The 19,907-nt window shown below is 41.5% G+C and overlaps 1 protein-coding gene across 1 annotated transcript in view; it reads right to left on the bottom strand.

The window, feature by feature from the left end:
- Nucleotides 1-19,907, bottom strand: part of LOC119858032 (formin) — a 284,466-nt gene that overhangs the window by 238,574 nt on the left and 25,985 nt on the right. Inside the window, exon 4 of the mRNA XM_043516527.1 lies at nt 6,625-6,686. Coding sequence (XP_043372462.1) covers nt 6,625-6,686 — 62 coding nt within the window. The remainder of the gene's footprint in view (nt 1-6,624; nt 6,687-19,907) is intronic.

The following is a 19,907-nucleotide window of genomic DNA, read 5'->3' as shown; positions in this document are numbered from 1 at the left end:
AAACATTCCTACAGACCTTTTTATATCTAAAATATTATGAACTAAAGCTGTCAAGCATCAAAATAAAGACATCACCAAACAAATGTATACCATATGAGAAAATGTATGAATATAATACATCTTGTGGGAAACCACCACATTGGCAGTATCAGTTCCTACCAATTTCCACAGAACATGTGCAGAAAACTTTTGTATTTAAACTAACTTTAAGTTGTATTTATGCATTTAAAATGGATAATGGTCGTTTTTTCTGGCATCATCATAACTGATAGTTGAGTCACAACTAGGCACTACTTGCAAATAACGCATGCACATTTTCCTTCCTCTAAACTGAAGATCATATGCAATCCTTTATGTTATCTATTATACTTTGACAAAACATTCATATTCCAATCTCAGCAGTTAATGAATTAACATTAGTTGATCAGACATGGGAAAAAATACAAACTACCTTAATTACTTCTTTTAACAAGAGATTTAAGTTTTTATCACACAAAGTTTGAGAATAGCAAATTAATGAAAAAAATGTTTGTGAACTTTACAGTTCAGGAATCTACTAGCCCCTCAATTTCTTTCAAATTTATTTTCATGGAAAACAAAAAAGTCCAAAATTAATGTTTTTAATAGAACCCACTTAACAGCTCCTTTTGTGGCATGGTACTCTGAGCATCACAGCAATAGGAAAGGTGGAACAGATGGTTTAGCATAAGTAGATAGCACATATTGCAAGGAACCATTCAAGGTAGACTGGCCCGTTAACACCTCTGCAGTCATAGAACAAAAAGAGGGGGTTCTTGGGTTACAAATTGTTGTAATAAACCATAAGTCCAGTGTCTCTGTTCAAGCCATGATTTTTAGTGTCTAGCAGAGTTATGAATTTAATCTCCCAGGTTTCTCTTTTGAAAGTGCTGTGCAGATTTCCTTTGAGGATGAGGACTGATAGGTCAGATATAGAGTGATCACTTTGTGAAAAGTGTTCAGACATGGGTGATAGGGTGTTTTTGTCTTTGATCATTTTCCTGTGTGAGATTCCCAGGTGTGTTCAAACAATCTGTTCCACCTTGCATTTAGCATCATGTGATGTTTGGAATACCTTTCCCAGACCTGAAAAAGAGCTCCGTGTGGCTTCAAACTTGTCTCTCTCAACAGTAGAAGTTCGTCCAATAAAAGATATTACCTCACACACTTTGTCTCTGTAATTAACATATCGGCATTTCTTTCCATTTATGTTTTCATATTCTAAAATACTTTATTCAATAATATGGAGCCTTTTAAATATTGAACGTGTAAGGTTACCAGACATTGTCTATCAATAAAGTAGTATTATCTAGCCATTGTAATGTATTTTTTACATGACGAATTAAGTATAGCTGTCACACACACACAGGGTAGAGCTCGCCCTGGCTGGACATTCATCAGACTGTGGTTTCGATCTCACAGACTGGGACATGTGATCTTAAAGCTTTCCTTGAGGTACCGTCTCTCCCATTGGTATCTTTCGGACATTTCCTGGGTACTAGCTGACTGTTACCTCCTCATGGAAATGGAGCCCTGTGTTAGTGCTGCGCTCAGCCCCCAAGACCAGTGATGATCTCTAAGTCTCCCCAGTGGTTTAAGCATACCCTTTCCCACAGCTTCAACCTCATCTTCAGGGATACATGACCGTGAGGTAGACACACATACAGATTTGGTGAGGGTTCCCAAAAACCAAACACTCTTTAGTTAGTATAATGAATATGCATTCTAAACAAGATGCTTAACACACCTACATGCCTTTCCCTGCCTCACTATCCCGAGCTTTCTTTGAGCACTGGCCAGAGTCCTATAAGGAGCCTAGGATTTTCCCTCCTGCACATAGCTTCTACTTCAGATCATGGAATCTGTCTCTCTCCTATGCACTGAAACCAGTTTCTGTCTTCCTCAGCTCAAACTGCAGTTAAGAAGGATCCCCCTGGTATGAAAGCAGGCCCCTCTCTTCCCCTGTCATGCCCCAGCTTTCCTGTTTGTGAGTCCCTACCCCAATCTCTCAGCTTTTCTTTGTTCTGTCTCTGGGGAAATTCCACTGCTCTAGAACCTCCCACAGAAAAGTTGGACAAACTGGTTTTCCCTAGACTTCAATTATTCCACATTCTAAGGTGCTCCCATTTGAAGGGGAACTATTTAGATTAATGGCTCACCATTGTCAGCCCTGTATCATCACCTCTTAGAATTTCAATCCAATATGGAGGCAAAAAGACAATAGAAAAGGCAAGAAGCCCCACATTCAAATAGAGTCTGATACAGACATACATGGAGTCCCAGTATCAAACAGAATTCATGAAGTGTGCTCGGATTTCCCAAATCATAGTATTGAAAGATCATCATAAGAGTGACCATTGCTACTACTGAGTACAAATTTGCTTTAAAGGAATCCTGATCTACATTCTCCGGGGTAACCTAGTATTGGTGCTGCTGTAGCTCTCTAGACTCCTGTAAAAAATTTTATGTAGTTCACTTCCTAGAAATAAACTGATTATGTCTCAGGGAGAAAATAGGAATATGGACCCTCATCTTCCTCCCCACCACATTTTGACTATTTCTATTTTGAGAAATACAAAATAACTATGGGTCCTTCCATGCACTTCTAGTGGGAGTTTGCCTTCACAATCATTGCTACTGATGATTACCCCAAGAGTCACTTGATTCACACTATAGTTTTAGTCTGTATCCCTGGCTCCTCCACTACTACTGTCTTCATGGTTGCAGAGGTGAGAATTTAACACTATCCCTTTGGTCCCTGGAATATGTTTCCCCTTCCTCATACCAAAGCCAACCATTCTTGCCCCCATGCCACACGGTCTGTGTGTTCCTCATTCAACTCTAGCTAAGTAGCCTCCCAACACACACTTGGGGGCAATAATAAGAAAATGACTGATCCTTTTGAAATGAAAATGATACCTCCAGCTTCCAGCTCAAACTTACCCAGCTGTTTTGCCAAGGTTGGTAGCCTAGGAATCAAAGGGACACTAAACATCTAAAAAGACTCTTTGAAGAGAGAGGGAAGGGTGAATCACGAGAGAGCTAGAACTGGGGAAACAGACTGACATGGAACACAGATACACATCCCTCAAAAGCATCTGAAACAGTAAGGACCTTTCCAGGTTTATGGGGAAGATAAGTCTTAGGAAGGAAAGCCAAATTTATAGACTGTTTTAAAGTAAATTTTCTCTTAAATTATTTGGTTCTAAATCAACAGTAAGTGGTTTTAAGAAGGCTGTCTGGTCAGTGGATACCATTGTCCATAGCTCCCAGAGGGAACAGAACTGCAGCTACCGAACATACATCAGGCTTGCTGAGATAATGACTAGGGTGGCCAGATGCCCGGTTTTCGACTGGAAAGTCCAGTCAAATCTATTGACAGGACACCCAAAGTCCGGTTACTGTGGGCAAGGGAGGTGCTGAATCATCACCTGTGCCAGTCCCTACTTAGCCAGGGCCACCTCCTACCTGCATGGGGCATCTGCAGCTCCCAGCCCCGGCTTCCCAGGCAAGTGCCTCCCGACCCAGGCAGAGGTGGGGGAGAGAGAGGGGAAGAGTAGCGAGCAACGGGGGCAGGAGGAAAGAGAATTGAACAGAGCAGGGCCTCAGGAGGAAGAGGCTGGGGCAGGAATGGGGCCTCGGAGGAAGAGTCAGGGCTGGGGTGAAACCTGTAGGAAGGGGTGGGTAAAGAGAGGTTCCGGCCTTCTGGTTGTAGTGTCCAGTTTTTAAATATTACAAAGTTGGCAACCCTAGTAATGATGGTTAATACAGGGAGACGGCAGCCCAAGGCCTGGTCTGAGAGTGGGAGAATCATGTGGGATTCCACCCCAACAAAGGTGATGGCTCGAGGCCCGGGACCTGGAAGGGATGCATTCAAAGAGACCAGGAGAGGTCAGCAGGGCCAGGTCTTAAGGCAAATGGCACCCTGGGCAAACTTGTATTTTGACACTCCTGGCCCCCGTGGCACTCCCCCAATGCCCCTGGTCCCCACAGGTGCCCCCCATTGCCTCTGGTCCCTGTGACCTCCCAAAGCTCCTCACCCCGCTTTGCCCCAACCCCTACCCTCCCTGCACCCCTAATCCCTGCGCTCTCCACCTCCTGTGCTCCTAATGCCTGCCCCCTCCTGTGTCCCCAATGCCTGCATTGTGCCCACTTCACCCTTAACCCCTGCACCTCCCCCCTGCATCCATGTGGGGAAAATGATCTGGATGCATGGAGTGGGCTGGCATTGCTGCTCACTCCCCCCCTTGAACACTGCTCCTCCGGCCCCCTTGGGGAGCGTGGGGGTGGGAGCAAGGTGCAACTTCAGGGCTCCCTGCTTCCAAGTCACTTTCCCCACCTGGGCTGCGTAAGGAGTGGGCAGGAGAGCAGCAGCTCCTGATGCTTGCCTCACAGCACAGCACAGGTGGGGAAAGTGACCTGGATGCTGAGAGGCTGGCGTTGCTCCTCACCCCCCCTTATAGTCTCCCCTAGGGAGATGCAGAATAATGGGGGAATGAGCAGTATCTGTGCATAACTGCTTCCCCCCAAAAAAAATTCCTCTGCCAGGAAGAAGCAGGGAGAAATCTGGGTGCCCCCCTGACGCACCACCTCTGCAACTTTGCAGTGCTCCCCAGCCAGCTAGGAGCACTTTCTGATACTACACTAGCAACACACACCTCTGCACTGCTGCCCCCCTGACCCTGGCACCCTGGATGGAAGCCCAGGTGGCCCATCCTTAAGGCAGGCCCTGCAGGTGGTGCTGTTAGCCTGGTAACTGTGACAATCTTCTTCTTTTCCAATAGTCATGGTCAATAATTGTGAGGCTTTTCCTTATCTTTAAGCACAGCGTCACCTAAAGGATGTAAAGAATGCAATGTGACTAAAATATTGGGAATCACATCCCTGTGTTGTGATTGTCTAGGGAGGATGGGGAATCTCCATCATCGGAGACTTTTAAGAGCAGGTTAGACAAACACCTGTCAGGAATGCAGGAGACTGGACTAGATGACCTTTCAAGATCCCTTACAGTCCTACAGTTCTATAAGTTGGCATTAAAACACACAATTAAGATTTGGCCTACCATTTTTTGTTTCTCTAGACTACAAATTTTTAGTAATTTGGGAGATAAAATTCCTTGGAACTCAACACTCAACAGGAGTTCAGCTGGATGGCCAGATTTTGTTATGAAATTAGGCTAATTGGCCTTGTTTTTATATTGCTATATTGTAAATTTTTATATGACAGGATAATCTGATTGATTAATCTAAAGCTATTGAGTACATACTTTTTAAAAACAGAAATCAATAAATTCTAAGTCTTCAGCATTAAAAACCAAGACTGATATATTTCAAGGAATTTTGAAGAAAATTCAAAAACCAAACAATATGAATGAAATCCTGGTCCCATTGGAGTCAATGGCAAATCTCCATCTGGGGCAAGATTTCACACTAGAGACTCAAGAAAAATGATGAAAACTGAAAAAATTATACCAGCACAAGAGTCGTCAATGTGTGTGGGGTAACAGAGGGAAAAAATACAACATTTAGCACTTGAGGAGACCCAACAAGTGGAATCTATTAGTAAAGCTTCTGCGAACATGTTGCATTTCATGTCACCAAGCTCAGACTTTTTCTACCTGCTGTTTTCAATTCCATTTGTCTTAATGTTGACAATGGAAATGCTGCATGTGTTTAGAACTCATGACTTACACACTGAAAACACAGCACAAACGTACTGTGGTACCATGGTGCAGGTATTGCTCCTAATTCGCTGTGAAGTGCTAGAAAAGTGCTACATAGTTTGACCAGAAGATAATTCAAAGTGTTTAAAATTGGCACCAGCTTCTTGTTCAACAAATCTGCTCCTGTGCTATACATTCAACCACATCTGCTTGCTCTTGGGACAAAAATATGCTTTTGCTACTTCGTACTTCAGTTAGCACTGCAGAGCCAACATTATTTTGGAAGAGTGGGCTCGATTCTGATGAGTTCATATACCATCCACAGGATAGTTAATTAAATTCAGATCATAGAACTTTTTCTTTTTATGTTGAACTGTGATTTTTCTAGCTCTAACAGTCAGAAACCAGACCGGGTTTTCAGAGGTGGCATTTAGGAAAACAAACATTCTTTTACTCATAAAGGTAGTAAAATATGGAATCACAGACACACAGTCCCACAAATGCAATTCCTATGGTCACTTTTTGAAGAATAACTGCACTTTATAAGAAATCCATGCTACTACTTAAACTTAAAAGCAATGAGTTAAGTCATGGAGCTTTAATATACTAAATGAGTTTACAAATTACAGTGCTGATGAGTCAGAGGGCTGAATTTGTCCTGTGCCCTTCAGGAGTGATACAATCAGCAAGATTACAAAAGAAACATTTGAAAAAATGCTAAATCCCTTTAAAAGTGATTTATGACTGCACATATGGATTTTAAGTAAACTAACTTTAATTGAGCTGCCCGTCAGCTGAAAACTTACTTTTAGAGAGAAAAACAAAAGTATGTTTAATATCAGAACATAAACCACATACTGGATTACTTAAATCTGCAACTTGCACAAGATTTAAAGAACAAAAAATCACTTCTATAACAAATCAGCATCATTAAAAAGATGTACCTTCAAGTTTTCAACTTCTTCCTTGTTTTCCCTCTTTAATTGCAAAATTGCAGCATGGTACTCTGTAAAAACAAATAAAAAAGTGATTCAGATTAATGACATAAAAGTAAAAAAAAAAGCCTCTGTCTATGAAAACATGACACTCTAGACACAGTGCCATTTCATACCGTGCTTCCATGCCAAAAACACAGGTAGAGGCTTCTGAAGAGTAGGCCTGCTACAAAGGTGACAAAGAAAATGTTTCCAGGATCAGGAGATACACATGGCGATACTGACAATGGTGTTAATGGTGACAGAGGATAATACAAATAGCTCTCACATGGGGAGAGGAGTAAAGTGTATGGGTGGACTGGGAATGTATTTCAAATTGAGGTAACAGGAAGAAACTTGGGTTTTGTTTTTTGAGGTAGAAAGTGGAGTTGATAGCATGCTTCTACCACACACAAAAAGTTTTGAAGAAATATTTACATTTAGTATTCAAATCTTGCACTGAACGGTATTCAATTTTAAAGCTGATAACATCTACACATCAACTAATTGGACAGGGTGCAGAAAAAAGCCTAGTGATTTGAGGCCTGGAAAAATGCCTTACAGCGAGAGACTTAAAAGCCTTATCAAAAAGAAGATTGAGAGGTGACTTGATTATGATGTATAAGTACCTTGATGGAAAAGAAATACTAGGCACCAAAGTGCTTTTTCATATATCAGAGACAGGCAGCATAACAAGAACCAATGGCTGGAAGTTAAAGCCAGACAATTCAAATTAAAAATCAAGCAAAAATTTTTTTAACAGTGAGAGTAATTAACACTGGAACAGCCTACCCAGGGAAGAGAGAGATTTTCCATCTCTTAATGTCTTTAATGCCTCCTAGTGAAATAGTGTTTCCTGATATCCAAACTAGACCTCCCACACTGCAACTTGAGACCATTGCTTCGTGTTCTGTCATCTGCCACCACTGAGAACCTAGCTCCATCCTCTTTGGAACCCCCCTTCAGATGTTGAAGGCTGCTATCAAAGCTACCTTCACTCTTCTTCTCTTCTGTAGACTCAATAATCCCAATTCCCTCAGCCTCTCCTCATAAATCATGTGCCCCAGCCCCCAATCATTTCCGTTGCCCTCTGCTGGACTCTCTCCAATTTGTCCACATCCCTTCTGTAGTGGGGGGACCAAAACTGGATGCAATACTCCAGGTCTGGCCTCACCAGTGCTGAATAGAGGGGAATAATCACCTTCCCTTGATCTGCTGGCAATGCTCCTACTAATACAGCCCAATATACCGTTGGCCTTCTTGGCAACAAGGGCACACTGCTGACTCATATCCAGTTTCTCATCCACTGTAATCCCCAGGTCTTTTTCTGCAGAACTGCTGTTTAGCCAGTCGGTCCACAGCCTATAGCGGTGCATGGGATTCTTCCTTCCTATGTGCAGGACTCTGCACCTGTCCTTGTTGAACATCATCAGATTTCTTTTGGTGCAATCTTCCAATTTGTCTAGGTCACTCTGGACCCTATCCCTACCCTCCAGCATATCTACTTCACCCCCACCCCCACAGCTTAGTGTCATCTGCAAACTTGCTGAGGGTGCAATTAATATTTTGTAAGACTGTTTTTAATATTTTGTTAGACTAAGATTTTATTCTATCTTTTAAAAAATTGTAATTGCAAATCACAGACCACACATAAAAAGATTTCATACAATAATATGTATTTGATTGTTATTTGAGTATGGTGCAATAGGTAAAAATAAATTTGTATATTCTTAAACTCATCATGATTCCAACAAATAGGACTCTAATTAATACAATTCACAGTTTGACTAATTAAATGGAAAGAAAACCATATGGGTCTGCATAAAATTAAGCTTGAATTTCAGGGGAAGATGGGATTGTCAACACATAACTGCTTAGTCATGAAAATATACTTTTATTTTAGTTTTGAAAACATAATTAAAGAACTGAAACAGTCTTCTGTCTACGGACATGAAAGCATTCTAGGATAATATTAGCTACACTGATTACATGGTTGGTAGAGCTCTTTCTTTTAATAAGCAAACCAGACTACAAAAGCTGACTATTTGTTGTGTTTAGTAAGTGGAGTACCTGTTAGTGCTTGCATTCATAAATCACAGTTGGCGCTTGCTCACATTCTTTAAAGAAAGCTTGTTGCAAGTGAGACCAAGTGCCCAGAGGTAGTCAGTCCCTCATATGGCACTAAGGAAGCAGCAGCACATTTGGCAACTAAAGCTACTCTCCTCCTCTCTGCCCACAGTTAAACATATTCAGCCAGTGGAACATGGCTCTGCTCCTGCTCTCTGGTACAATTCCTGTTGACTCAGTAGGGGAGAATCAGAGACCCAACTGCAATGAGTGATGAGCAAAGACCAGACTGAACAGGTTTAAGAGAAGCATTTCCCTTTGAGATACTTCATTTGCCCTAGAAAGAGAGACTTAAATTAGAAGATGGCTATAGAATATGTACTGTATCTTTCTCTTGGGAATAGCTGTGATCAAACTACAGAAGTCATTCAACAAAATTCAACATTTTTCACTGGACAACAAAAAAACTACAGCCAAAATTTAACTGACAAGTTTCGCTACCTTAGGGGTTTATATGGTACCTAGTACAGAGAACTAGAGCAACAACAAAAAAACAAATTCTTTCTTTCTTTGGGGCAGAGGAGTCTGACTGTGTGTGCCTTTCTTTTAATTGTTTCTTTAGGGAGAGGGAAAGGATACTTGGTTTTCTACCAGCTGGAGACAGAAACAGTTGAAGTCTGTGAACCAGGAAGCATCTTATGCGTAGATCTTGTTTAAATTGTTGTAACTATTTTTGCCAGCTAGAAAGAGCTAAACCATAGCATCTGGACTGATATAAAAGATCAAAGGGAGAAATGACTAGTAATTTTACATTTATTTGGTTGGTAAAACGAGAAAAATGTGAGACAAAATAACAAGGAAGGTAAAAACAACCTATAATGCCATCTCCTCAATATCTCTCTTCCCTTAAACCCATCATAAACATGAAATTCACCAGATTTAATGTCTAAGTACATAACTCATGCAGTAAACAATGTAAATCACACCAAAAATAAGGAATACAAAACCAAATAGGAACCCTAACCAGTTTGTACATAATATACAAATCCTCAGCTCCTTAGTTGCTGCCTGTTTCCAGATTGGTAGCTGTAGAAGAGTTAGCCAAACAGGAATTCTCCAAACACTTTCTGACGCAGAAGTAAATTAACATTTCTGTAGGGGTAGTGTGTAGATTAATATTCTAAAGTTGCAGTATCTCAAGGATCTTGAACATGCCAAAATAAAGTAAAGAAAAAAAGTCCAGTCTGAGAAAATGGCTTGCGTTGGTTTTTAAACCATGTATTTTATTTAAGAGGCAGAATATTATTTATCGTTTGGGAGTCTTGTTAATTTCTTGCCTCTTACATCAACTCTTTGGATCAGCAAACTCCAGAATAATATCAATAGCTTGGAATGCTAAAACTCTTAGTTATAAGATTTTTTTTTGAAGTTACCTTATTCCAAAAAATCTTGAAGCTTGGGGCAATAGCAGATGATCTAGTGGCTCCTTCTGCCCTTAAACTCTACAACTCTAAGAAATAGTGTACCCAATCTTCTGCTTAAACATATCACCTCTGGGTAGAAGCAAGTGTCCAAGTCTTTGAATTGCTTACATACAGTGTGTTGTACATCAATATACTGTAATGTATATCTAATATACTTTCTAGCATGCTATAAACAGATATACTGTAGCATATCAACTTACTGACCAATGTAATGTTTATTCCAGCCAAACTAGAAAGGAAGTATCTAAAATACAAATATTCCTGATGGGTAATAATGGAGAGTGCTGTTTAAAGTAGATGCTTAATTCTGTAATAAGAATAGCTATAAAATGAAATATTCTTCATCGGTTAATTTAAATATTGTAAAAATAATCTATTTAATAGGAGTTGGCACCTAGCAAAGTGTGTTTTACCTCCTCCTTAAGCAAACATTAATATCTGTAGATCTAAGTGAAAACGAAACCCAACAGATAAGAACCAGGACTGAATATAATAATTTGTACTGTGCTGTGTGACACAGATAGTAAACAAGTGATTCAGTCTTCTCCTTAGCTATTTATTGCAAGGGCAGTCTAATTTGGGACTATTCACTGTGAGCCATTTTAGCCCATTGATGAAAGAGTGCCAGTGGTCTGAGTTGTCAAAATTATCACTAAGGAAGGTGAGAAGGGAGGAGACTTGTAGGATTCCAATAGCAAGGAGTTAACTGCACTCATACAGCTGCAAAGCTTAAATTTTCTGTCCATACTGGCTCAGAGGGATACAGAGCAAAATGCAACAGTACTTAGATGTTGCTTGGAAAAAAGTGCAACCACAATAGTGATGTAAACACCAGTGCACTGTTGATACAAGCTGTAAGTGAATGCAAGGAGTTTTACATATGTACTAGGAGGCTGCAACACCAAAGCAGTATAGGATAGTGATAGCAAGAAAAAAAAGTTAGGTGGCAGGCTCTCTCAGCATCTGCGGACGCAAACAGGATAAGAGCTGGCAATTTAGGATTTATATGTTATAAGGGAAGACAATAGGAAAGAGTATGACCTCATTGTGACGGGAGCCTGCCCCACACTGGCCCTGAGAGGGTTAAAATCATCTTAGGTAGGCTGAGCAGCAGGCAGCTGAAGGAGTGGCTGCAGAGAAACATCCAATTAGGGTGGCTGCAGACAATTAGGGCAGCTGCAGACAATTAGGGCTGCAGCTGGACCAACCAATCAGGGCCCAGTTTGCCTATATAAAAGGAAGTTGCAGACCAGAGTGGAGGAGTCAGCTGTAGGAAGCACTAGGGAGAAGACTAGCTTCCTAGTGGGCTTCTGATGGGCTGCCAGGATTTACAGACTCAAGGCACTGGGAAGAACTTGGCAAAGGAGCTGAAGCCAGAGGCAGGAGCAGAAGGAAGTGAGGCTGTGGGGAAGTGGCCCAGGGAATAGAGATAATGAGCTGGAAGGAGGAGGCAGCAGGAAGCTGCTGTTTGCAGGGTCACTGGGCCGGGGCCTGGAGTAGTGGACAGGCCTGTCCTTCTTTCCTTCCCTCCCCCCCCACTAGCCGCTGAAGGACCGGGTAGCTGTGGACTGCCAAGCCGCTGCAAGGAGTGCCTGGACTCTTGTTGGAGGAGTCCCCCAGAAGATGGGGAACCGGATGGTGACATGGCCAGAAGGCTGTGCCAGAAAGGAGCCGTAATGGGTTTGCAGGTGGAGGTGAGGATGGGAGAGCAACCACCACTTGAGGGTGCACCTGCTGGCACTGAGCTAATTCCCAAAACACCCAGCAGGAGGCGCCAATGTGGTGAGTGACCCCGTGACACTCACACACAGCACACATTCAGCTCCAACAACAGATTCTGATCATGGGTTCTATTCATTTGACTGTCTCCAGCACAGTTTTTCTTCGCTCTGAAAAGCCCCATATTTCAACCCAGGGGAACTGCAGAGATTCAACCTATCTATTGCTCATTTGGAAAACCGTAATATTCTTAGTCGTCTTTTTATTGTGCAACTTGACATTTCATGAAGTCAATGGTAATAAACTGTTGTTGCTATAGCAAGTATCATATCAGGGGTTTCTTTATAGGAATTGCCATAGTGAAAGTCTATTTAGTCCACTATTCTGCCACATATAGTAGCCAAAGACATATGTATTTAGACCAGTCATGCAAATCATGAAAACTTACCATTTAGGGGGGAAAAAAATCTAGTTTCTCATCATTACCATAATGACAATGATGCTTAGGATGGGGAAAAAAAACAAGGAATAGGTTCATCAGTCCCTGTATCTTTGCAAGCAGGACTGCCAAGCACAAGTGATGAAATCACATTTAAATTTCGCAGCCAATGAATAAGCCTCACTGTAACCTATTTTTTCCAGGTACAGAGCTTCTGAAAAACTGGTTAAATAAATGTGAACCAAAAATAAAATTAGCTATCTGCTCACTTTTGTTTGCAGTGTTGATGTAGCCATGTTGGTCCCAGGATATTAAAAACAAGGTGGACGAAGCAATATCTGTTGTTGGACCAACTTCTGTTTGGTGAAAGAGACAAGCTTATGAGTACACAAAGCTTGCTACTACTGATATGTTACCGAATACTATACCGCATGGCTATTACTGACATTTTATGAAATAATGTAAAATAATACAAATGTAATAAATGGGGGGGAAAAACAAAAAATGTGAAAAGAAATTGTAACCTGATTTAATAGTTAGATTTTAATGACAGGCTAGCTATTAGCATGCAGTGGTCAGAGGGTCTGACTTCTGGATCAGCTACAATATTGAGATTGTTATCAGAATGGGAAAACCCAATGAGCACATGAGAAACAACTTACTCTGATTACCTTTACCTTTATTAACAATCTTATGAATAAAGCAAACCAACTAACCAACACTGCAATAAAGCAAAGGAGAGGAGGAGAATACTGAATGTCCAGCACTTGCATTCCTTCCTTTTTCTCTTGCAGGGAACCCCAAAGTAGATGAGACTATCAACAGGTGGACATCAGTCTGGCATGTTCCAGTGTATCCCATGGCACACAGGCCACGTAACAGGTTTTATAATATGTTATGGTGCATGTCATTGTATCTTACACATATTCATGATCAGTCCATTCCCTTTTCCTTATCTGAACTTCCACATCCCACTTACATTGGGGTCCCTAGGTTCCATAGGTTGGTTAATCATTTACATCAATGGGTTGCTGTAACTTTTCTGTGGTCCAGCACCTGCAATTTTCTATACATATTTCTCAGGAATCTCTTAAAGTATCAACAATTCAAGTTTTGTGGTTTCTTTCTTCAACTCCACCAGTTCTTAACACAATTGCTTACCACGACACCACATCTTGTGAATAAAGGTCACTTACCAGTTACTTACTCATGTGAACCTACAATTTAGGACTTAATTAGTTTGGCTAAGCTAACTTCTTTTGCAGGCCTCAGGCGTTCTGGTTCTTCTACTTGTGTTCCAGCCTTAATCAATACTTACATCTTATCTATATTACTTACATAAATATCTAAAAGTGCAGGGCTGACTACAAAATTTTGGAATTTCAAATGCCTCAAATATTCCAAAACCAATTTTTTTTTCAGACATTCCAACTCACAGGAAATTTCAAAAATATTTGTTTTCATTCCAATTTGGACCAAAACCAGATTTTGAAATGTCAAATTTTCTCATGAACCAGAAATTCCGAGTTTCAACCAGCTGTAATTAAAATTCTCTTCTACATATAATAAATTGAATTTTCATAGAATCATAGAAATGTAGGGCCAAAAGTGACCTTGAGAGGTCAGTTAGTCCAGTGGTTTCCAAACTTTTTATTAAGGCAACCCACCCACTGCATTTTGACTTTTTTTTTTTTAATTATTATTAAACACCATTCCCTCCTGCTTCCCAGCTCCTTGCTGTCCCCTCAGCCCTCTAGCCTCCTGCTATTCCCTCTCCTCCCCTCCTTAGCTGTCTAAGCCCCCAAGCTCCCGGCTCCTGCTCCCATTTCTCCTCCCCTACTCAGCCCTCCAGCCCCCTGCTCCCTCCTCTTCCCAGCCTCCTGCACGAGTAATATGCTATATTTCAATTATTATTTTTTTAAAAAGCATTCATGACACTAAAAAAAGAAGTATGAAACCACTTTTGTTGGGTAATAAGAGAGAATAAAGTATATTAAATTAATTCATATAAAAATGAATTCAACTTGTCTTCACTCTAATACCTGAAGTGTAAAGACCTAAGTCATCAAGGGACTCCAGTCAAACATACGTGTCATGAGCATAAAAGACAACCATGGTTTTAAGAAGAAATTAGACCAGTATGAGGGAGAAAATACAAGAAGATCATTAAGAATATAATTCTGAAGAACAACATCTGACCACTACTCAGTCGTGGGGTCTTGTGAGGATTTAAACCCCAAGTCTCTATTCAGATAGAGAAAGAAACAGTGGCAGAAGTAAGTTTTAATGCAGGGGAGTGATGGGTCATTCATGGTGGGCTGGAGAGTGAGTCCACCCACACTCACTCTATGGTGACAGTTCCTGTCCCATTGGACTGGGCCTGGTTCCCTATTTCCAGGATTACAACCTGGTGCACAGAGCCGCAGCAACACCCAGGTTTGGCCCAGCTGCGCCTCCATCGTGACAGAGACCAAATTTGAGTGAGTAGCATTGTGACATGGTACACAGGGTCACAGCACCATGTGACCTCATGTGAAATGTTACATCACCTAGAGTAGGGAGTTGGGCCCAGTCCCACTGAACAGCAGCTGCTGCTACTGCTGCCAGATGAATGAGAGTCAGACTCACTTTCCGCTCCCATGTGAAAATGTGTGTTGTACACCTCCTTTTAGCACTTGCATAATATGCTTAGGTGTATGTGTGGTGCCTTTTTAAAGGGGCTTGACCCCCATTATCTCTGCCACTGCAAAGAAAAATCTTTTTCAGTGTAAAAGTATTTTTAACAGCTATTTTTGTTTCTATTGGGCCTGCAGAAAATAAAGGAGAAATTAAGTACTACGGTATTTGCCAGCTTGCTTGTCCTGAGATTAGAAGTGATATAATTGTTTTTTTAATGTAAGACTGGGTGTTTGAACATATGTGTTTTAGGTAAACCTTGGAATTCAGTTCCTTTTTTATACTAGTTGTAATATTTGTTAGATGTTTCAATGGATTTTTAAATTAGAAGTTTTATACAATGTCTAACAATTTTGTTCAAAATTTTTGTTCAAAAATTTTGTTCAGGTCATGATCAGAAGATCTTGTAATCAGTTTCCTCCTGGTGGCATCAGTTTCTAGACAAACTGATATTGTGAGACTCCCAAAGTTTACTGGATTGTTCCATATTTCTTCATGACCTGCTAAATTGGGGGAAATCCCTGAATTCTTAAGAGATAACTGAATCCAATCAAATTGCGTGGAAGGCCTGGAGGAGTGCCCTAGTCTGATTTATCAAAATGCTCAAAGTACTACAGAGGAGGAGTTTCAAAGAGGAAGCATAGCCATGAATCTTAAAAGTGGAAGCAAAGTGAATTAAGTATTCCAGGCACATGGGATTTCATATCATATCAATGTCTCTTGAGCCAGGATTTCAGGAACAAACCAAGAACTTATGGAGTGATTAACTGAGCCAGCCTCCTTTCCTTAATGGAAATCCTGATGTATTATTCTTACATGTGTAACAAGCAGTGTTCACAACTCTCATGATTTTTTTCGTGAGTCTCGTGATATTCAGTATTGTTTTTAAAGCCCCACATGCTGGAGTCATGATTATATTTAAAAAAAAAAAAAAAAAAAAAGAGTGAGATTTTCCTGTAAAGTATTTCGAATCCACGAGAATGCAAAGAAAAAGCTTATAAACATGAACTAAAAGGGCTGAAAATCCAGAAGGCAAATAAAAAGAATCGCAAATGTAGTATTTAAAAAAATATCATGATTTTAAGTCAATTTCAGGATTTTGGGGCTTGACTCATGATTTTTGAATGCTTGGAGTGGGCAGTACTGAATATACAGAGATAATGATAAATAAAGACAAAAAAAATCAGGAAGCAGACAAATGAATCCAAAAGCAAGGAAATCAGATGCTTATATATATATATATATATATTTTACAGACACACACACTTTACAAAAACAGGAAAACATTCAAGTCGTGCCAGTCAAAACATGGTATTGACATCTAAAAGAAACAGGTGGCAAAAAAGAAATAGGATTTACAAAAAAAATTGTTTCAGAGTAGCAGCCGTGTTAGTCTGTATTCGCAAAAAGAAAAGGAGTACCCGTGGCACCTTAGAGACTAACAAATTTATTAGAACATAAGCTTTCGTGAGCTACAGCTCACTTCATCGGATGCATTTGGTGGAAAAAGCAGAGGAGAGATTTATACACACACACACACACACACACACACACACACACACACACACACACACAGAGAGAACATGAAACAATGGGTTTATCATACACACTGTAAGGAGAGTGATCACTTAAGATAAGCCATGGGGGGGGGAGGAGGAAAACCTTTCATGGTGACAAGCAAGGTAGGCTAATTCCAGCAGTTAACAAGAATATCAGAGGAACGGGGGGGGGGGGGGGGAGGGAGAAATACCATGGGGAAATAGTTTTACTTTGTGTAATGACTCATCCATTCCCAGTCTCTATTCAAGCCTAAGTTAATTGTATCCAGTTTGCAAATTAATTCCAATTCAGCAGTCTCTCCTTGGAGTCTGTTTTTGAAGCATAGCCACTCTTAGGTCTGTGATCGAGTGACCAGAGAGATTGAAGTGTTCTCCAACTGGTTTTTGAATGTTATAATTCTTGACGTCTGATTTGTGTCCATTCATTCTTTTACGTAGAGACTGTCCAGTTTGGCCAATGTACATGGCAGAGGGGCATTGCTGGCACATGATGGCATATATCACATTGGTAGATGCGCAGGAGAACGAGCCTCTGATAGTGTGGCTGATGTGATTAGGCCCTATGATGGTATCCCCTGAATAGATATGTGGACAGAGTTGGCAACGGGCTTTGTTGAAAGGATAGGTTCCTGGGTTAGTGGTTCTGTTGTGTGGTGTGTGGTTGCTGGTGAGTATTTGCTTCAGATTGGGGGGCTGTCTGTAAGCAAGGACTGGCCTGTCTCCCAAGATCTGTGAGAGTGATGGGTCGTCCTTCAGGATAGGTTGTAGATCCTTGATGATGCGTTGGAGAGGTTTTATTTGGGGGCTGAAGGTGATGGCTAGTGGCGTTCTGTTATTTTCTTTGTTGGGCCTGTCCTGTAGTAGGTGACTTCTGGGTACTCTTCTGGCTCTGTCAATCTGTTTCTTCACTTCAGCAGGTGGGTATTGTAGTTGTAGGAATGCATGATAGAGATCTTGTAGGTGTTTGTCTCTGTCTGAGGGGTTGGAGCAAATGCGGTTATATCGTAGCGCTTGGCTGTAGACAATGGATCGAATGGTATGATCTGGATGAAAGCTAGAGGCATGTAGGTAGGAATAGCAGTCAGTAGGTTTCCGATATAGGGTGGTGTTTATGTGACCATCGCTTATTAGCACCGTAGTGTCCAGGAAGTGGATCTCTTGTGTGGACTGGTCCAGGCTGAGGTTCATGGTGGGATGGAAATTGTTAAAATCATGGTGGAATTCCTCAAGAGCTTCTTTTCCATGGGTCCAGATGATGAAGATGTCATCAATGTAGCGCAAATAGAGTAGGGGCATTAGGGGACGAGAGCTGAGGAAGCGTTGTTCTAAGTCAGCCATAAAAATGTTGGCATACTGTGGGGCCATGCGGGTACCCATCGCAGTGCCGCTGATTTGAAGGTATACATTGTCACCAAATGTGAAATAGTTATGGGTCAGGACAAAGTCACAAAGTTCAGCCACCAGGTTAGCCGTGACAGTATCGGGGATACTGTTCCTGACGGCTTGTAGTCCATCTTTGTGTGGAATGTTGGTGTAGAGGGCTTCTACATCCATAGTGGCTAGGATGGTGTTTTTAGGAAGATCACCAATGGACTGTAGTTTCCTCACGAAGTCAGTGGTGTCTCGAAGATAGCTGGGAGTGCTGGTAATGAAGGGCCTGAGGAGGGAGTCTACATAGCCAGACAATCCTGCTGTCAGGGTGCCAATGCCTGAGATGATGGGGCATCCAGGATTTCCAGGTTTATGGATCTTGGGTAGCAGATAGAATACCCCAGGTCGGGGCTCCAGGGGCGTGTCTGTGCGGATTTGTTCTTGTGCTTTTTCAGGGAGTTTCTTGAGCAAATGCTGTAGTTTCTTTTGGTAACTCTCAGTGGGATCAGAGGGTAATGGCTTGTAGAAAGTGGTGTTGGAGAGCTGCCTAGTAGCCTCTTGTTCATACTCCGACCTATTCATGATGACGACAGCACCTCCTTTGTCAGCCTTTTTGATTATGATGTCAGAGTTGTTTCTGAGGCTGTGGATGGCACTGTGTTCTGCATGGCTGAGGTTATGGGGTAAGCGATGCTGCTTTTCCACAATTTCAGCTCGTGCACGTCGGCAGAAGCACCTATGTAGAAATCCAGGCTGCTGTTTCGACCTTCAGGAGGAGTCCACCCAGAATCCTTCTTTTTGTAGTGTTGGCAGGAAGGTCTCTGTGGCTTAATATGTTGGTCAGAGGTGTGTTGGAAATATTCCTTGAGTCTGAGACGTCGAAAATAGGATTCTAGGTCACCACAGAACTGTATCATGTTCGTGGGGGTGGAGGGGCAAAAGGAGAGGCCCCGAGATAGGACAGATTCTTCTGCTGGGCTAAGAGTATAGTTGGATAGATTAACAATATTGCTGGGTGGGTTACGGGAACCATTGTTGTGGCATATAGTAGTTTAGATAGCTTAGTGTCCTTTTTCTTTTGTAGAGAAGCAAAGTGTGTTTTGTAAATGGCTTGTCTAGTTTTTGTAAAGTCCAGCCACGAGGAAGTTTGTGTGGAAGGTTGGTTCTTTATGACAGAGCCAGAAGAGTACCCAGAAGTCACCTACTACAGGACAGGCCCAACAAAGAAAAAAACAGAACGCCACTAGCCATCACCTTCAGCCCCCAACTAAAACCTCTCCAACGCATCATCAAGGATCTACAACCTATCCTGAAGGACGACCCATCACTCTCACAGATCTTGGGAGACAGACCAGTCCTTGCTTACAGACAGCCCCCCAATCTGAAGCAAATACTCACCAGCAACCACACACCACACAACAGAACCACTAACCCAGGAACCTATCCTTGCAACAAAGCCCGTTGCCAACTCTGTCCACATATCTATTCAGGGGATACCATCATAGGGCCTAATCACATCAGCCACACTATCAGAGGCTCGTTCACCTGCGCATCTACCAATGTGATATATGCCATCATGTGCCAGCAATGCCCCTCTGCCATGTACATTGGCCAAACTGGACAGTCTCTATGTAAAAGAATGAATGGACACAAATCAAACGTCAAGAATTATAATATTCAAAAACCGGTTGGAGAACACTTCAATCTCTCTGGTCACTCGATCACAGACCTAAGAGTGGCTATACTTCAACAAAAAAGCTTCAAAAACAGACTCCAAGAAGAGACTGCTGAATTGGAATTAATTTGCAAACTGCATACAATTAACTTAGGCTTGAATAGAGACTGGGAATGGATGAGTCATTACACAAAGTAAAACTATTTCCCCATGGTATTTCTCCTCCCACCCCCCCACACTGTTCCTCTGATATTCTTGTTAAC

The sequence above is a fragment of the Dermochelys coriacea genome, chromosome 6, assembly GCF_009764565.3.
Source record: "Dermochelys coriacea isolate rDerCor1 chromosome 6, rDerCor1.pri.v4, whole genome shotgun sequence".
NCBI lineage: Eukaryota > Metazoa > Chordata > Testudines > Dermochelyidae > Dermochelys > Dermochelys coriacea.
Note: the sequence above shows the minus strand (reverse complement) of the source record. Positions and strands in the feature narration are given on the sequence as shown.